This window comes from Hippoglossus hippoglossus, chromosome 4 (assembly GCF_009819705.1).
Source record: "Hippoglossus hippoglossus isolate fHipHip1 chromosome 4, fHipHip1.pri, whole genome shotgun sequence".
In the NCBI taxonomy this organism is placed as follows: domain Eukaryota; kingdom Metazoa; phylum Chordata; class Actinopteri; order Pleuronectiformes; family Pleuronectidae; genus Hippoglossus; species Hippoglossus hippoglossus.
The window spans coordinates 5,153,568-5,174,022 of record NC_047154.1 but is presented as its reverse complement, the minus strand read 5'-3'; the positions used below and the strand labels follow the sequence as shown (position 1 = coordinate 5,174,022).

The 20,455-nt window shown below is 40.8% G+C and overlaps 2 protein-coding genes across 3 annotated transcripts; one reads left to right on the top strand and one right to left on the bottom strand.

Moving 5' to 3' along the window:
* The first annotated feature begins 474 nt into the window (after positions 1–474).
* bcl6aa (BCL6A transcription repressor a) lies at positions 475–15,539 on the top strand. Of its 2 annotated transcripts, XM_034583216.1 has the most exons (10): positions 475–766; positions 8,112–8,204; positions 11,734–11,905; positions 12,008–12,229; positions 12,313–13,278; positions 13,641–13,822; positions 13,926–14,093; positions 14,218–14,348; positions 14,647–14,784; positions 14,898–15,539. In XM_034583216.1, exons 1-10 carry the CDS (start codon positions 739–741, stop codon positions 15,039–15,041), a joined length of 2,244 nt encoding a protein of 747 aa, XP_034439107.1. In that variant the 5' UTR covers positions 475–738; the 3' UTR covers positions 15,042–15,539. The 2 variants fall into 2 exon arrangements, with proteins under 2 accessions (XP_034439107.1, XP_034439108.1); XM_034583217.1 differs by lacking the exons at positions 475–766; positions 8,112–8,204 and adding an exon at positions 9,655–9,786.
* Positions 15,540–17,056: 1,517 nt separating this feature from the next.
* smx5 lies at positions 17,057–19,297 on the bottom strand. Its single transcript, XM_034583218.1, has 5 exons — positions 19,148–19,297; positions 18,902–18,969; positions 18,578–18,608; positions 18,402–18,461; positions 17,057–17,566 (listed from the first exon to the last, which is right to left on the bottom strand). Exons 1-5 carry the CDS (start codon positions 19,148–19,150, stop codon positions 17,441–17,443), a joined length of 288 nt encoding a protein of 95 aa, XP_034439109.1. The 5' UTR covers positions 19,151–19,297; the 3' UTR covers positions 17,057–17,440.
* Positions 19,298–20,455: the final 1,158 nt, after the last annotated feature.

Sequence of the window (20,455 nt, the reverse complement as noted above, 5' to 3'; positions counted from 1 at the left end):
GGCTGATCTGGCAGATGGCCTGAGCTCCAAGAGTTTCTCCATGTTAAAGGCACTGCGAGTCTATGGTTTGTGCTCCTGTGGCTTAATGGGATTTTAGACTCTTCATTCAAATGAATTATATATAGAAAAACTGGGATTATTTTTACGGGCTGTTTAATCTCGTTTTTTTTCTCCTCCAAAACTCCTGGCTGCCTCACGGTTTTAGGATTCATGGAAAAGTGGAGCGACCGAGTGCTACAATCAATGAATGCTAGAGTGCAGACGGCCTATCAGCTCTGAGAACCAGAGATGCCCTGTGGACCATTTCGCTGACATGAAGCGTGCTCAGTCGACTCGACTCACTTCAGCCGTGCTGCCGTGCCTGCCTTTCCAGAAGCGTTCCCCATCCTGCTGAACAACGACAGACACGAGGCTTCGCCAGAGCTGCTCCGCCACCGAGAGAATACACAGATTCGACGAAGACAGCTTCATCCCTCCAAGCTTTAGCCGCCACTCTGGGAGAGGCTTCGGCATCAGTCACACTCAGCATCCGGGATCATCCAGCTTCTTCCCAGACAACTAACACTCCGGTAAAAACAGCTGTTTTGTTTATCCTGAGCTCTGGATCGCCTGGTGGCAAAGTTGACTGATCTCAGTGACTGGCACCACTGAGGAGACTGTGAGAGGAGGTCCTTTAACATCCACAACCGGGCTCACAGCTTTGAATTCAAGGTTCAGCACCGCCACCTGATTCCCATCATGCCTCACTCCTTCCAGCAGAAAAAAGGTGAGACTTCTTCTTTCTGTTTATGTTAAATGTCTTGAACAATGATATTAACATCTTAAAATGACAATATCTTAAATCAATGACAGGAGGGTTAACAAAACATTAATTTAAAAAAAAAAATGTTTAATGAACTTGACACAATATTTTATGTGGCTTTGGAATCCCAAGAAAATTATGCGATAAGTGCAATGTAAAAATGTTTTAAAAACTGAGCTTGATTATTTTCTAGAAATATGTCATTTAGGTTTATCCAACACTAGCATATTTAGTTTTTGGTTATTATCAGTGGAATTGACTTTCTTCTCAAGAGCAGTGCAAAGTGAGTGAAAAGACATGCGTCTACATGTCATTTCACTGCTGAAATTTGATGAAAGCAATCAATTTACCTTCTTATTACAAAGAAGACTACAGGAACATGGGCAACATCAGCACGACACACCCCCAGTAACAAACACTTTCTCACAAAGGCCAGGAACACGAACTCGTTCACACCTGAGCTGCAACCAACGATAAATCCCAACATTTCCATACTGCTTTCATGTTAGCTAATCTCTCAGATCAAATCCATGTCCTGCGGAATCACTTGCTCAGACACAACATGCATGCAAAGCAACATTAAAGGATATAAAGTAGACGCAGACCGCGATAGGAGCAACTGACATCTGATAAGCAAATTAATTATGTCCTCACAGGGTTATCTAAAATATGTAAAAATGTAAAACAGGCATTTTACACCAGGCAGGAACCGATCTGAGCAAATGTACGAGAACTTTGTGATTCACTTTTGATTCTAATGTAAATTAGTTTTGTAAGTTTCTTCCACATGACACACATTGAAAACAAAGGTCAGTAGTTGGGGTGAACCTGTGTTGAACATCTTCTAAAAATGATTTAAGCAGCAGGATAGAAGCCGAACACAACATCCTTTTATATATATATATATATATATATATATATATATATATATGTGATAATATGAGAAATGCTTGCACGTAAAGCACAGCCAGTGTTTGTGTGATGTGGACCAGTTAACAATCATGTGTTGAGCACAGGAGGTGTCACGCTGCTCTCGCGCTTCAGCAGTTCCACCTGGTATTTCCTGGGCTGTTAGCACCGAGGAATACAGAAGCTGTTGAGTACGACATATTTTTCAAGAATAAATCGCAGTCAAAAAATATGTTAATTTCCTCTTTTCAAACTCGCATAAATGCAGATGAATGAGGCCTGATGGTTATAGAAGTTGATTTGCGTCGAGCATCCAGTGTCCCAACACAAAGAGTGGGAGGTTTTCCAGAATTTAGAAGAAGAGAGATCTGTCTGACCTCATGAATGAAATGGAATAAGGATGTAGGCTCTGACAAGTAAGTTTAAATATTCAAGAGATAAAGGACATATCATCATGTCATTGGAAAAGAAATAAGAAATTTGGAAAAATATTCTAGAAAAATAAAAAAAGACAGAATTGATAGAAAAAATGTTCTTTGTTCGCAAATTCACAAATTGAATACAGAAGTGTATTAAATGCATTATGCCTATATTTTCCTTGATATGATGGAATTATCCATTCTTGAATCCATGTCAGTGCCCAGAATTTACTTTTTTTTTAAATTTATTTATTTATTTTTTTTTAAGCGGTTGACTTCTGCAGCTTGTAGGATTGCTTTCATCCACGCCAATCCCATGTTTCCATGTTGGCTTTAAAATCCGTTTACTGCTTTGGCTGGAGGAGAACAAAATAAGCTGAAAATAAAATACACCTATATACTAATGGAAGCTGTGAAGGTTTGAGGCAGATGCAATGTCCACCAATATATGAGGGCGTATGCCAGATTCCTTGTATTGAAATCAAATTTGGGAAAGCTCATCTGGAGCCACTGTGTTTTTTTTACGGTACACTTTTAGACTGTAGCTGCAGTTACCTCTCATGTTTATGTGGGGAAGTTATATATATATCTAATGAGAAATGTTACAATGCTTTATCCAGAATATCATCCTGGATATCATTTTGGAACACAGCAATGGAGACAAACAGCTAAAGTGGTGGATGAGCACTGTTGCTACTTTGTGTGTGGTTCTTGCTGAAGCGTGCCCTGGAGCTAGCTGTGTGTAGTTCCTGTTTAACCAGCCCCGTAAACCAGTATCAGCAGTTGGCATCATGATGTAGGCAGCTACTCTGACCTGGCAATGGGAGCAGTGCAACATGGGAGAATTTGTTAAAAGTAAAACTGGGCCTCGGCACGAAAGAGAGCAAGGGCAACAAAGAGAGGAGAATGGTTCAGACCCCAATAAAAAAAACACTGCAGCAGTAGGTGATTCCTACAGTCTCCGATAATGTGGACCTTTCTCTTCACTTTTTTCTTCTATGTGAAGAATGCTACAGATTAGGGGATGTGAACAATCCGGATTGTAGGGTATATTATACAAAACCAAGATTTAAAACTTGTCCAACTACTTAGGGTCTTGATCTTTATCACCACCACAAACTTGTTGTTAATGGAAGATTTCAGCGGTACAGTGGAAATACAGCAGAAATGTTACTTCTATTGCCTAAACAGAGCAAACAGCCAAGTTGAAATGACATCTTCACGGGTTATATGCACTGCTTTGGCACGCTCTGTTTATGTTTTTTACAGCACATCACTGGTAACAAGAGACACTTAAAATCATTGGATGTCCCTGTGTTTGTGTTTCCCTCCTGACTTGGGAATATTTAAACTTATAAAACGTAATGCTAAGAAAATACGTCTGTCAAGCAGAATACGTACTTAAATTTCATTTTAATGCATTATTTAACTATTCCTATTTTTTGTGTGTACTGTTGCTGATACAAGGAAAAACCATCAATCTGCTCTCATGAACACGGGAAACACCACTTCTTATGAAGACAGAATATATGTCCAGTCACACTGTGAGCTGGAGCACACATTTAGCATCTAATCAGGCATTTTACATTTTACACTGTTGCCTCCCATCGTTTTTGTCTGATATAGTCGTACATCTCTACGAAATTCATGGGCTGATTCCCCTTTACGTGCATTTCCCAGTGACATCACTGTTGGCACCGCTTTCTCAAAGACCGGATGACAACATGGCCTCCGCTAGGCTACTTGAACTAGAAACCCAGTTCTCTATGATGAAGGCAGAGTAAAACACCTGGTTGTATTAATAAGTTACTGATCCAGGAGAAGTAATTCCAAGTTTTTGAACCCTCTCACTTCCCAGAGCTCTCCTCATAGTCTGACTGGTCATGGGAGCCATCGGGACAAAGGGACGCCACATTGGTGGGCCCAATCCTTAAAGGGTCTCCTTGCTCTGAGTGCCTTTCGTTTGGATTGTGTCCTCTAGGACTGGGATCACTGGGCTGGGACTGGACTCACTTCCCCACTGAGACTGAGTTTCACTCTTTTCTATTTTGGTTTCGCAGTAACAAACACACTTTTTTGTGTCGTAAATCAAGCCATCACTTTTTTCGCATCAAATATTTTGTTGTGCTGGGTGGCAGACAGACTAACATAGTGAAAGCAAGACTTATATGGTACCATATAAACACAGTGTTGTTATTCGTTAGTGATTGTATTTTGCGATCAACATTTACATATTAATGACAAGTAAAAGCAAAAAATGTCTACTGTCACTTAGATTTATTTTTAATTTAATCTGTATAAATTATTTCATGTATATCCTTTGATTTTAGCTAATTATTTTTAAAGGATAAAACTGAACTTTAAGCTAACATTATATATCAGCTACTCATCCATTTGGCTACTGTTGGACATCTTTTTCAGCTGTTTATAATATATAGAGACTGTAGTATATTGCTTGGGTGTTACTTTGAACTATTTAAACGTTTGTTTTTTATGATAACTATTTCACCTGTTTATCAATTACTTTTGTCTTATTATTTCAAATGTTTTTCCTCTTTAAGCAAACTATTGAAATCATTCATGAAGTAATTATTTTTGCTAATGATTCCAACTTCTAGCTTGTAAACAACAGTCAGCACCCCCTGGGGCACAAATCCCCCTTATTGGGAATCACTGCCATAGGTACATTTGTAAGCAGGAGTATGCATGTCTATCAAATCAAAGAAAACAAAATCAGTAATAGGAAGGAGCCTTATAACATTCATAACACATGACCAGATGATGATTCTTATTGGATCATTATTGAAAGTGGTAGAAAATAGATAAGTCCCACTTGTACATGGTTTGATTCCCTGCTCTAAACCCTATATGTCAGGCAGTCGATACCTCTGTTAAAATACTAAACTGAATCTATGAAGTGACACATAACAGGGCTTTCAAAAACAATCTGTGCAGAAGTCATCCCAATTTTTAACAACTCCTCCTCCTGTGCTCTTCGGGAGTCCTGCCTCTGTGACAGACGACAGAATATATCATTGAGATTGTAATGGTTTTTAAGGACGTTAGCTTTTACCATGCACTTGGAATATACTGCACGAATGTTTTGTGGAAGTAACTGACCTGTCATCCAGCTGATAGCACGCTGGCGAGGGACTGTTTCTGGTATGCGTGGAAAATTCCATCATCTTGGACTCTGCAGGCCGCGTGGAAAGTCCTGAATCTACATGCTTTGATTTGGCTAAATTGGAATTCTGGTCCACTAACACGCCTCTGCTCTGACTACAACCTTAGCATGTAGCTTGCACATTCAAGCTGGTGAACTCAAGGTTATCCACGCAGGCACACTGCAGGAAAACCTACTCAAACATTGCTTGTGATGTGTAGGTTGTGTTTTACTTTTCGAAATAACTGATAAATCAGAATAAAAACAGTGTTAGACAACACTTTGAAATGCCCAGGGAGCCGAGTTATTCACCACTAAAGCTGAAACACTTGTTTGGTTGTTGTGTCTAAAATCCATTTAAATAGAACAGAAAAGTAAGGAAGAGGAACAACAACACAACAAAGCCCGATAAATAAACTATAATGTAAAAATTATATCCACCTCAAATCATGCAACATGCTGCCATCAGTCTCTGCACAGGATTATATATATATATATGAAATCCTTTTACATTTTTATCTCTATTATTTGATACCACTGTTAATCTCCGTATGTTTAACCTTGTCAAGTGTGATGAGAGCTGAATTTGAACCGTGTGTGTGTGTGTGTGTGTGTGTGTGTGTGTGTGTGTGTGTGTGTGTGTAAATGCAGAGACACATGGCAGCGTTGTTTCCGAGATTTCATGTCAGAATACAACTTGCCTATTTGTCTGTTAATTTAAAAAGCAGGAGACATCCATCTGAGTAAAGTGTGTTCATCACTACCTGCACAGAAAACCTTTTGAAGTATCATCATTGGATTTTTCACTGCATCTTTATCAAACATCATATTGTTTAACAGGCATTATAAATGATGCATATCACACTGTATGTTTTTAATGATCGCTTCAAACTGATGATCAAGGGAAATGGATAAATACATGAAGTGAGATTGGGAGAACAAATCTCTTTTTTTTTACTGACACACAATAACTGAGCTGCAATTCAGACCTGCATTTGTGATGGGTGCTTGAAAAAAGGCAACTTTGTTGTGGACAAAAGCAGAAAAAAAATGCTTCTGGGATGCATGGAGTTAAAAAAGTGAAACTTAACAATATAAAAAGAAATTCTTTTAAAGAAAGGAACTAAAAAGGCCTCTGTAGCTAACAGCATTATCTGTTTGGTGTTACAGCTTGGTTGCATCATGCCTCTCAGAACAAAACTCCACACTCACATCTTTGCTGACAATGAACACTGAAGTTGGCAGAAATTTGCTGTGAAACGAGACAAAAGTGTGCAGTTTATGAAAAAAAAAAGTGAGGCAACCTCCGGGCCTCGGGCTTTTGTCAGTGGGCATTTCTATTCAATGACCTATCGTGCACCGAGTGTAGGCAATGATACGGCTTAGAGATGTTTCACACTGTGTCAAAAATGTACAAGATTTCTTTTTTAATGTGCAGCTGTTACCGGCCGGGCAGTCTTGAATTACCGTCACAGCTCGCCTCGGCTGTGATTGTTTCTGAACAGCTTGCCATTCAGACAAAGAGACCAAGACCTTAATGTTGTGACCCGTTGTTTAATTATACAGCCTGAATGGAGATCCAGGATTAACCGATACACAGTTCATAATGTGACAGTGTTTCCCCATCAGTTTAGACAGGGCCGTATTGATCTGCTACCCTGCACTCTCTCTCTCTGTCCTCTGTAAGTGGGTCATTTATTTTTGCTAGGAATTGGTTGAGTAAAAGTTGCCAAGGATTTGCTGTAATTATCTCATCCTTCTATAGCTGGGCACAGCATGAGGCCTTGGTAAATTACCCATCTCCCTCTTAACTCCTGGATGGTTTATGGCCGTGCATTATGCATAACGGTGCTGGAGTGCCTTAAACATCCCCCAAGTGGATTGAAATAAAGTTGACGCTGCTCTTTGTTTGGAACTCAAGATAGTCTTTATTTGGCAGTGCTGAATCGGAGATTGCTGTAAAAGCGTGTGTCTTAATTATTTTGGAGACTTGTCTCCCCGATGGTTTGTGAACACCTGGAGTGTTTTTAGTGGGATGCCGGATCCAGATGGGCGGATGCTCGGGCGATCCACGGGGAAATGTCACTTATGTTACAGTGGAGTGTGTTGTCACACTAAGGGTTAAGTAAGAAAAGAGAAGAAAAGGCAGGAGCTGCCTCTGATTCATTTGGAATGTAAAATCTGTTTTGTGAATGCCAAATATCACTGAAAACTTAAATGTCCCACTTAAAAGCCAGGTAATCATTAGTGTGTAATGAGAGTGCTATCAATTTATATTCTTATATCTCGTAAAAAAATTGGAGAAATAACTTAATTTTACTGTAAAGGCAACATGAAAGTCTTAAGCTTGGATAATTAAACAATTTAATTTTTTATCCTTACATTTGCAAAACAAACATATTAGATAATTTGGAGTTGTACAGGAAGAGCAAGGTATTAAAGGTCTTAATGGGAATAGCCTTTCAAAATAAAATAAAAATTCACAAAGCAAGGCTGTCTGCTCAAACATGGAAATTGCTCTGTATTAGTCACGGACATTATTAACATTGACCACAATGGAGCTAATGGATCTTATAATTTGAAAATATCTACTTAATTATTCAAACATCTAATTGATGCTTTGCCACCACATTATCATCATCTATACCTAATTAATAAAATACAAGAGAATTCTAAGTATTTTGAGAATACGGTATTCTGTTTATAATATAAAAAAATGAAGGACATATTTTAAAGGGAGTGTTTTATTAATTGACTCAATTTTTGAATGTAGCCTACAATATCTTGTGATCATTTTCTTTTTATATGTCCTTCTCAGCACAGCAAATGCTCCTCCTGTGCCATGGAGTGAACGGGATGAGCAAAGATGGAGAATCCGCACTTTGGAATCAGTGCAAACAAAGTTTCCAAGGTGAGTCAGAGACAGTCTGAACGTGTGCCCACATCTCATGAAATGAATACAAGCTGCCCTTTACATCCTGGAACCGAAAGCATCTTAAGCAGAGAATGAACTGGTAAAGGATGAGTAAACACAGACCAGGTTTCTGATGAAACTATCTACATGGTTCAACTTCTCTCTGATGCCATCATTTGTGCAAAAGCCTCACAAGTAAAAGACAATACTAGCAGGCTGAGGCGTAGAAGCACTTTTAGTTTATTCTGGCCCAACTCTGAGAAATGATGCAACAGGGAGTACAAATGCCTTAGATTAAATGGAAGCACAAAAAACAAATCACAGCAATGCATTCAATTAGTTTTCCAGGAATCTTTCAGTTTGCATAGCAATGAGTATTTCTTTTTTTATTGTTTGTTGAAAGTGTGCACATCAACTAACATGGACAAATCCACTGGCCTCCCCTGCTTTCAACTAATTACAGTTAGTTACAAAAATAAACAGTGTGGAAGGAGGAAACCTTTTCTAACGAGAGCGAGCTTTCCACGTAACAAGAGGCTGAAGTCAGACTAAAGTGAGGATAAACCACTGACCCGGACATCACACTCCACAATGAAGCTCTCGCAGCGTTTAAAGCATTAACACAGCAAACACCTCACACGTTGGCTGTGCGTGAAACACACAACTGCCGGTGTCGTGCGTCCACACGGGTGATGCCTCGCTTCCATGCAACAAGTTAACGCGCTGCCGATCGCATCTGCGACGAGCGTAAATCTCCGTTCGATCCAAGTGCCTGTCACGCAGCAGCTCGTTCGCTAGAACATCTGTACGTGTGCATAGGTGTGAGCAGAGGAGAATACAAACAGGCGCACCACTCTGCCACGCGCCGACTGAACTTCAAAAGGCAACACTCACACCCGCACGAAACACGCTCGACTGCAGCTTATAATACACATCTATGAAATCTTTCCTTTGTCAACAAACCCCGTGGAGACTCGCAGCTCTCTCTCTCTCTCTCTCTCTCTCTCTGTCTCTCTCTATCTATGATGGCAGGAAATCTGGCTACAAAAATAAAAAAAAGTCTGATGTGGAAAAGAAAAGTCAGTCGCATCACGCTGGCCCGCACTAATGAAGCTGTGGCTCAGTGTGTTCAATGTGACGGGAGGCACCGACGCGGCTTTCAGCTCCAGTCATAGAATATAAATTAGTTCTGAGAATCTGGGGGCGGGGCTTACCCCCAGCCCGCTGACGTCGCCCGCTCGACGTCCCTGCGACGGCGGGCTCAACCAAAAGCAAAGGGGGGGTCGTGTCACTCCGAAACGATTTCCTGCGTTATTTTTTAATATAAATATGATTTTGGACTCACTTTAACGTTTTAATAGCGTTTTATTTTCTGTAACAATCACTACGCGCCATTCTGGTTGGGATAGCTGCTCTGGAAAGTAGTTGTTTCCACCACAGGGGGAAAAAACGTCTCTCCCCTGCCCCGGGAAAGTGGTACGGTCCCGGGCTCAAATTCCGAGAATTGAGCTCTTGTGATTCTTAGAACTGGGGTTCTTAGAAGTGGTGATGCAACAAGTTTCTAGGAAAGCGCTACCAGGTGATTTTTTAAATTCCTTTTTTCTTCTAATTTGGCGCGAAGTGTTTCTGTGCTGTGTGCCGCTGTGTTAGACATAGGCTCTGTTGTCCGTGTGTGTGCAGTGTTTAGTCAAGTGTTCACTGTGTGTCTGTGTGTGTGTGTGTGTGTGTGTGTGTGTGTGTTGCGGGGCTTGAAACTCTGGAGCGGTGACAGGCAGCATCCTCCGGCTCGCCCCGGCGCTGCGCTGCGGGAGCCGCGGAGACGGAGAGCCGCCTCCCGCCGCGGCCGCTCCGCTCCGCACAGTCATGTAGCAGCGCTGTAATACCGCCCGGGTTAGACTCGTAGCACATGGGGGTGGTGGGTGGTGGTGGGGGGGATGAGTGTTTTGGTGCCGGTGGATGTGTTTGTCTGAGGGAGCCTCTGTGAACTCTGCTTTAAAGCGACCTGTGCTCGGTCAAGTGTCACCCTGCGCGCGGGCTGTCACGCTCAAGTTTGTCGGCAGCATGGCAGCCGCGGCTCCGCTGCGTTTCCACTCAGCGGCCGTCATATGATTCACTGGAGCGCACAAATCCGAACTGCGCCGAACAAGCCCTGATGTTCCTGTTACGCTGAGGCGGAAATATTAGTGTCGTTATGTGTGTGTTTGTTTCCGCGGCTGAGGCGTCAGGACGCTGCACCAACTCAAGTGTTTCCAGTGTGATCCGAGAGCAAACTACAGACAGGGCAGAGTTAGGGTCTCGGTCCTGAACTGACAGCTTCACATCTGAGCTGCTCCTCGGGACCACAACATGGGAGCAGACACATCACATGTACCGAGGATCTTACTGTTATCCTGATAAAAGTGTGGGATGCTGCTGTGTCCGTCCAGATCTTCTGTGAACGTCGTTATTTGTGTTTACCTAGCTTGTTGTCATCATTTACCTTCCTCTGATAAGGAGGATGTCAGTATATTTAGTCTGCTCTCTGCCCTGCTTCTATTCTCGGACGTGTCCAGTTACAGTCTCGAGTGTTGGCATTGAGTTAAAGATGCTCAAAATGCTGTCCGGCCCGATGGAGTTAATGAAATATTAGTTTTCACTCCTTCAAAGTAAATGAGCAGGAAATGCATTATAACATAGAAATGCATCATGACAGAGAAAGCGCTGCTGGGCTTCACCACAACAGCTCTTATTAAAGCAAACCAGGAGAAAGTGATGCTTGTGTTAGATTTTCAGCTGCGCCGGGTTCATTTGATTATAATTTAAAAAATCGACCATGTCGCGGTTAAAATTAATAGTTTGGCTGTTGTTTTGAATGATCAAATAAGTTTGGAGTTCAGTGCGCAGATTGCCGCTTTTCACTCTCCGTTATTTTATCTGGAGTTTATACTGAAGTGAAACTGAGGCAGAGACAGACACAACTTTTTTCCACTACATGCAAGTCAGAGAGATGCGCAGCGTTAGTGCTCAGATTCACATGACGAATAAAACCAATGGAAGCCAATGGAATCTAAAGAATGCTCAGTAAAACAGTTTATTCTAAAAATATGTTCTATTTATTTAAAGAGAGTGCTGTGTGTATTTAGGTAAATACAGAAATATATCATTAATACTGTTGTCTTCCAGTCGATTAAACGTGCTGCTTTTTTTTTTTAATCAGATAAACATATGAACTTTATTTGTTGTATTGTTACATTAACCTGCCAGAGACAGTAAAGTGAACGAAATTATTTCAGAGGTAGAAATTTAAACGTCTAGACTGTGTTTATCTAATAAATGGCGCCGCCTTCTGGTGAGAAGGCTGCACCTGCTGCTCAGTCTGCCACATTGATAAAAGACCTTTTGAGGCTCATAAATAATTTCAGCCCAGTTCATTTACTTAAAGATTACCTGTACTTCAGCCTTAAATAAAGGGGTGATTTGCAGCACAGCAGGAGGATGTTAAGGCACTTTTATGTGAAATAATCGTCTTTCTTTTTTCTCTTTGCAGAACTAGACAAAATGGCTTGCGCAGCAGACAGCTGCATACAATTCACACGCCATGCAAGTGATGTTCTGCTCAACCTGAATCGGCTGCGCAACAGAGATATTCTCACAGATGTCACTATTTTGGTGAACAGACAGCAGTTTCGTGCACACAAGACCGTTCTCATGGCTTGCAGGTGTGTGTGTGTTATTAAAGTTGAGTTACACAAGCCAATATTTCTGCTGCTCTTTAAAGAAGTGACTGATCTTTGTACTCTGTTTCTTTTTCATGATTACAGTGGGCTGTTTTACACCATCTTTACTGACTCCCACAAGTGCAACCTTAATGCAATCAGTCTGGATCCAAAAGTAGACCCAGAGGGCTTCGCCATCCTGCTGGAGTTTATGTACACCTCCCGTCTCACACTAAAGGAAAGTCTGATCATGGCTATCATGAACACAGCCATCTACTTGCAGATGGATCATGTTGTGGACACCTGCCACAGATTTATCAAATCCAGGTTTGTTGAAAAATTCCACCACAAATCATATAAATCCTTCATAAGTGTTTCCGTGTTTTTAAACATTGTGGTTGTCTTCACAGTGATCCAGCTGCCAAGCTGCCCAGAGATGAGTTTTTGGTCAGTCCCTTGGTTTTACCTCAGGATGTCCATGCATACCGGCCCCATGATGTCGTTGACAGTTTGCACAGCCGTGTAGCTCCGTTTAGGGATGGACGGCCCTACAGCTCTAACATCTTCAACGGGGTCAGCACCCCCAGCAACTACCATCTCTACGGGCAGTTTCCCATGCCAGGATTCCCCTTCCCTCTCTGCAAGCTGACTGATGCCAAAAACGCTTTCGCAGACCTCTCTAAGAGCAGTATCCACCACAAGCATTGTTCTCCGCATGACAGCGCCAACAGCATCAGGGCAGAATACACCAGGGCAGTTGGCAGCAGCTCCTCCAGCATTATTCACTCCACCACCTACGCTTCCAGGGAGTTAGTGAGAGACAATGAGATAAGGAAGGAAAGCCACGAGGGGGTCAACAGGTCTATCGGTCTCGGTACAAGGAAGCGTATGTTTCCTGTGTTAAACCTCGAGCACCAGAAAGACTCCGGCAAAGAGCTCGCTCCTCAGGCAGAGGAAGACCTGATCCATCAGCACTATCCACTGGGAATCTCCTCCGCTGGACGCAAGAGCCTCATGAGCAGCCCTCAGAGCCCCCTCAAATCAGACTGCCAGCCCAACTCGCCAACTGAGTCCAGCAGTAGCAAGAACGCCGGACTCTCCCAAGCCGCCGGAGTGCAAGCCCCGCAAGGCACGCAGGACCCCAAAGCTCGGAACTGGAAGAAGTACAAGTTCATTGTTATGAATCAGAGTGCTAAGGAAGATGAGGTGGGGCTGCGGGATCCTGGGCTTCGGTCACCTCAGCACCTCGGTCTGCAACCCTACCTCCACCCCAGTGACTCGGAGAACCTCGACCCACAAACCATAAGCAAGAGCAACAATCACAGCGAGGATCCGCCCGTGCCCCAGGCTAGTCGTCTTAACAACATCATCAACAGGTGAGTCGTTTTTTTTTTTAAATACATAACCGCACAATGTGCTTAAGTACAAGAAAATGAATGTATGATGTGCTGGGAGGATTTTGAGGTAATGAAGAAAGATATTATATGAGCAGAGGATTTTACAGCCAGGTTTTTTGTTTTAACCCTTTAATATTTTTTTTTCCATAATCCAGTATTTCCATGAGCCTTAAAAAAAAATCTGTGTCACTGCTCTCGGTTTTGGAATTTCGACTCGGATGAGTTTAGGATCTTTTATTTTGGAATGACCTCAGACTTGTTTTTTTGTTTTTTGTTTATGTCTTCTTTTAAACATTTGCTTTCTTCTGACTTGAAGTATTTTGTTTTGCTTTTGTCTTCAGTGCACTTGAGGGGTCACTGAGGAATGGTGACAGCCACGCTCCTCACTACCTGAGCCGCTTGAACTGCTCCTCCTGTGGCGCCCAGCCCCCCCAGCACTCGGAGGTCTGTCCCAACACCTCTCGCTCCCGTCGGGCAGAAGACATGACAGAACTACACTCAGAATACTCTGACTCCAGTTGTGGTGGGTTTATGACAGATTTTAAACGCTGGTGTCGAATGAAAATAAAAAGATATCTCATATAATATAGAACTAGAAGTTGACGTTCATGATTTCTCCCCATCAGAGAACGGTACTTTCTTCTGTAACGAATGTGACTCCAAGTTTGCGGAAGATGAGGCGCTGAAACAACACATGCTTCAGGTGCACAGCGACAAGCCATACAAGTGTGACCGCTGCCAGGCTGCTTTCCGCTATAAGGGCAACCTTGCCAGCCACAAGACTGTCCACACAGGTAAAGTAAAACATGCTCCTTTCAAATAAAACTCCTTGATCTAAGAGATTTGTTTATTGGCTTTCAAGTGTGTGTATTTTTGCAGCTGAAGTCTTAAGTGTTTTCTTTGATTTCTTACTTCCAGGAGAGAAGCCGTATCGCTGTAATATCTGTGGTGCTCAGTTTAACCGACCAGCTAACCTCAAGACTCACACTCGCATCCACTCAGGAGAGAAGCCATACAAATGTGAGACGTGCGGAGCTCGTTTTGTGCAGGTATTAACACTGATTCATCAAAATCTCTATTGAGTATGTGCTAATAGCACTTATACTAAACTCTGACCTGTCATTATGGGTGGGTCGGGTTATTATCAGCTTTACAGAAGTACTCATAATTACAGGAGAGAACATCCTTAAGGGTATTTTGTTTTTTATACAATGGATACCAATGCATGTGCAGTTTCAGAAACCTGTGTAAAAGGATTTTCAAAAACATTCCCCAGTAATAGTTCGGGCTGCTTTCATGATGATAATTTGATTGAAGCTGATTTTTTTTATTTTATTTTTGAATCAGGTAGCTCATCTCCGTGCCCATGTGTTGATCCACACGGGTGAGAAGCCATATCCCTGTGAGATCTGTGGAACACGCTTCCGTCACCTGCAGACGCTGAAGAGCCACCTTCGTATACACACGGGAGAAAAGCCCTACCATGTAGGTTGACATAACATATTTCATTATATTTTAAAAAGTATTACACAATAACATAACCTCCAGAAAAACTATAAACTAACCACTAAGCAATGTCGCTCTGCTTTTCTTTACAGTGTGAGAAATGCAACCTGCACTTCCGCCACAAGAGTCAGCTACGGCTGCATCTTCGTCAGAAGCACGGCGCCATCACTAACACAAAGATCCAATATCGTATGTCCACGGCTGACATGCCCACCGATTTGACGAAGGCGTGCTGAGCCACAATAAGGGAACAGTTTCATTGGAGGCAATCTTGACCTTGGCATTTAAAGACCCCAACTTGTACAATCATCCAAAATTGTAGTGCCACACTGTGTTCATTAGACAAATAAATTGGCTGTGTACGCCACTCTAAACGGGTTTCCACTACATGTGAACGTAGAGCCACATATGGCATCTTAGTCACTTTATTGTTTCTATATAGATATAAATATATATATACATGTATGTATGTTGGGAGTGTTTCTAAGCTTTGAAGGTACGTATATAAAGCTTTATTTTGTTGAAGGATGGAATGTAAACAATCTGTTTTTTGAAAATAAAGTATTTTATATCAGAGAACTTACTTTTCTGGAAGTATTGAAAATTTTGATTGACGGGTGGTACATATATTTTAAGATAATGGAATTTGCGGCTGTATAGAGTTGTCTATACATTTTTATGTAGATGTACGTACATGTTGCACCATGTCAAGTTGCCATATTCGTGCAAAAGGGGAAAAAAAGTCACCATGACGTTGACATAATTGGATTTGGTCTAAAACATATCAGATGACTGCTGCTGTCTGATGAGGATATGCATGAGATACTCTCTTACTGTTGCCAGTTGTCAGCGTGCTGGAAGCGGGCAACTGCATAAATATTGTGACATATTGTGTAATAATATCTGTGGGATTGCTCTCTGCTGGCAGAGCCAATCTAAGTGTTGAAATGCATTTCAAGGTACTGCTTTGTTATGACCAAGAAAATATTTTGCTTCAAATGCATTTGTATAGATGTGACTGACTTCTGTTTTTGTTTAATTTGTTTTTAATAAGTGAAGGTTTACAGTTTTGGTCTTTGTTCTAGCTCCTACAGTAAAGTTGTGTACGTGTCAAGGTTTTTGTTTGTACATACACTGTGTATTCAATGTGCCTTTCTCTGTGGTGACTGAATTCCTCCCCCATTCAGCCCAGCTCTATTAAGGTACAACTCAAGGACGACACTGGTCCTAATTCCCAGTGTGGGTGTGTGTGAGTGTGTGTTTATGTATACGTGTGTGTATATCTTTTTAAATGCTTGTCACAACCGTAAAAAAAACATGCAAATTCATCATTGTACATTTTCAGGACTTGTTTTTGAATTGTTTTTTTTTTTTTTAAACTTCATTAAAATTATTGTACAATGTTATAGATGTATGAATGTAAAATAAAGGTATTGAATTTCTATGTATTAACACCAGAGGGGCCTCTTCATTTTAGTTGATCATATGTGAAAAATAACAGTGGATATAGACATTCGCCTGATTAAATTGCAACATAATAGTGGACATCACTTGTAGATCACATCGAGCATAATATACAACTCCTCAATAAACATTAACACAGCACAAGCATTTAACCTGTCTGACCTGCAGAAAGGTCCGATCATTCTAACATGAAATTATTAAACAGTATTCACAAATTACAGTTTACTTTATTTTTTATTGTAAATAGCAACTAAAAAGATATATGCTGCAAAATAAAGCCCCTATAAAGCTTGATTCCCCTCCACGTCGGCCATAACCGAATCCCAGATCGCAGGTAATGTGTCACATGCTCGTCTCCCTGCTCATAAAAAGTGCCATAAATACTGAAGCAACTTCTCAACTTTAGTGTTCTCACTGAGGGGCTGTTGGTAATATATCACAAAGCTGCTTAAGAGGGCGACTAAAGGCCACATCAAAAACATCCACACCTTCAGCTCTTTGTATGAGAAAAAGGAAATAAAGCATGATAAATATGGTTAGTTTAACAGTAGCTAACATTGAGTAAATTGGTCTCTATAAGCTGCTGCTCATGACTAGCACAAAGAGGCCATGGAAAATGATTCTTTATTTTCCATAAATGCAGTGATTTACAAAATAACTGTTTACCAGCTCATGGTAATAAAGGTTCAATGTCAAGGTTATTAATTTTTCCCCAATAATTTTATTTAACAAAACTAACTTTCAATGGAAAAGCTGCAGAAAATAAAGACCCACCAATGACAATGACTTGGTCAAAATGTAAATAAAATAGCTTTTTATTTTGAAGTGGCATAAAAAAAAAATCCCAGTCATAAGCAACAGTGCTGGTTTTATGCAAAAGAATCATTACAACAAATCTTTGCCTTCACTGGGCTCAAAATTGCATCTTTGCACCATTTCTTTTTCGTAACTAAACAAATTACTTGGATTATTACAGTTATGTAAATTATTGATCGCTAATGTCAGGAATGCACTTAAAATCTTTGTGAAAGAGCAGAGGCTAATGACCAATACTGCTTAATGACAAGAACTGAAATGAAATTAACTGAAAACTTTAACTACTTAACATCTGTCACAAGCAACCCCCCCACACATACACCCCCCCAGAACTAAACCCCATCGTGCAGGTAAATCACTGCTTCTGCTGCATTGCTTCTTTTCGCGCAGCGTCTTGCAGCAGCTGAGTGTCAACTTCATCTGCAGGAAGCTGAACGTACCGCACCACAGACCCACGGATGAAACAGTTTTTCACCGACAGCTGGAGACAAATTAAAACAAGACAGAGTGGAGCTGATGACGACCAAAACTCAAAATGTTGGAGGTGCTGCGATACAAAAGCTGTCCAATATTACTTCAACACAAAACTGATGATGGATTTATTGGTATTTGGGTGATCATTGTGTGTCTCTCTAAAACTCTTAAATTTGTAACAGAGTAAACGTCTTGTTGATTGTCTTATTGACATTATGTGACCCAGTATGTGTTAAAAGTATTGAAGTGGTAACATTTTTCTGTGCCACAAACTAAGCATACACATTAAAATATTGAAATCACTATAAAGCATTAATATTGCATCAGATAAAGAAAGGGTTCACATTTTGCATGTTATACTTGAGGTTTTGCAAAGAAAATGCACGGATTCCTTTTGTATGGGTAACGTATTCCAAATGTAAAACCCTTTACTTTTACCTCTGTGACTTTGAGATGCCTAAATTCACTTTGGGATCATTAAAGTATCAACATCAAGCACGAGCAAACATAGACCTCTGCTTCTGCATCCGACTGTCTCTCATAGACTAACATCCACCTGTGTGGGGATCCTGACACGCAAACGTGTGTTTAAAGACTTATTTCTGAAAAAACTTTAACATGTTTCACAGCTGAGTTTGAAGTAATACTTTCTGCAACGGACTCCTGAAATGTGTTCAATTCAAAACCATATAAGAACTTCTCCTGAAGTTAGTAAACACCTTTAGAAATCATGGTGATCAAACAATGTTTTGTTTTTTACAGGGGACCCCAAACAGAACAAAAGGTCAGACATGTCATTAGAACTGAAACATGTGAAGACAGTGAGTGAGCTGAACACCTACCATGTGTGGATATTTCTCTGGATCTGTGACACTGATGTCTGTGAGCTTGATGTTCAGGTACTGAAACACAAGCAGAAAATGAGACTTTAGAAGATTAGAAGCCATAACCTGGAAGTCAGACAGAAAATGTAGAAGCTGTGTGTCAAAATAAAAGAATATCATTCATTATTTCTGACCTGGTCAACAGAATGAAGCGTTCCACAGATGCTAAAAAAAAGAAGATGATAGGAGTAAGAGTGATTACAGGCATTAATGGACATCCCAAGAGGAATAATACCTTACAATAAATATCAAGCACTACAGTAACAAAGGCTGAGTGGTGCAGGAAATATTTCGGGTATCAGGTATGAAGTGGAGCAGGTACTTTTGAGCCTCACTGTCTGCCATCGTTTCCAGCCGCTGCTCCAAACAGCTAGCGTTAGCAACAATGCTGGAACTAAACAATGGCGGCTAACTAGCTAATGGGAGCAAGTTACAGGGTTAAATGAACACAGACTCACCTCAGGTCGTTTTTCAGCTCCACCACCACATCCTTCCCCACCAGAGACTTGAAAAACGAGTAGAAAAGCTGGAAAAGAGAGCGACATGCTACCGTTGTTAGCAGCGGGCTAACTGCAGAGCGTGCTCAGCTAACAAACCAGAGCGCGTGAGACAGACACAGTGAATTGTGGGTAGTCGCACTAAATATCGAGATGAGGCATTTAATGGTTTTTAAATAACATTATTCATTCAAACGTGTTTCTCACCATTGTTGCTGGTGGTAATCTTGTGGTTGTGTGTCTGCTGCTGATGACGAATCACACTGCGTGGTATTTCTGCGACGGACCGGGGTGTAATTACTGGTGTTGTGCACATGGGGGAGCCAGAGGGGCGCTGAATGTTCCCAGGTGTGGACATGTTGAACTTCATTACCGGAGGTGAGGAAGGTCTCTGAATAACATGATCTCATCACTGTGGTGGAAGATGGAACTTAACTCTCCAGCAGTTTGTCTGTTATGTTCTTTATTCTAAAGTTACTTGTTACTAGTGTCTGTTCTTAACCCTGTGTCCTGTGTTGATGCTCTGAAACTAACGATTCCTTGTCATTAGTGAGTCCTCCTCAAACACTTCTACAATATACTGTCACTTTTTATTGTTTGTGTGCTGGACCTTGTGTGCAGAGCTTTTTTTTTATGCACAATCGATGGTGATGTTAGAAAACGTTGGGTTCATCCTACCTGGTTTATCTGCAGTGAAGATACTTATTATCATTAAATACTGTTCATGTGTGTGGTTTGACAGCCAAGTCTAAGAGACAAACTTACAAGGGTATCTGGAATTTTTTTTATATTTAAACAGAATTAACATTGATCCAAATCTATTCCTTCTTTATGCAGTAGTGAGTGGAAACCTCGCTTTTGAAGGTCTTAAGAGATACTTGACAAATCATTCTTTAATTTATGAAAGAAAAACAGGACAGAATAAAACGAGAAACATCAGGCATTGTGGATTTTTTGAATTATATAAAGCTTAAAAGTCCAGTGTGTAAGATTGAAAGGGATCTATTGACAGACATTTAATATAAAATAATCCTAGTAATGTTTCTCACGAGTGTGTTTCATCTAAATTATACAAATTGTTCTTTTCTTTACCCTAGAATGGGCCCTTTATAATGAAATACTTTATATTTACATCGGGGGGAGGGGGGTTCTCTCTATGGAGGCCGCCATGTTTCTTGTAGTAGCCCAGACTGGACAAACTAAACACCCTTTGAGTTTTTATGACAACTGAAAGTTACCACAGGTTCTCTTTCATGTTTGGAAGGAGAGGATGTTTAAAATATATTCAATAATTTGGATATCAGATGATATCTGTACTCTGCATGCAGTTCCTATAGGCAACAGCAGATAGGAGCAAATGATAACAAAGTACCACTACCACTGTGTCTGTTTGGGCTACTGTTTTTAAGTATTTCAATACAAGTTAACACACACTGATTCTGACACGATGCTGTGTAGAAAAAAACCCAACAAAGTATCTCTTGAGCTTTAATATTTAGATTTATTGGAGCATTT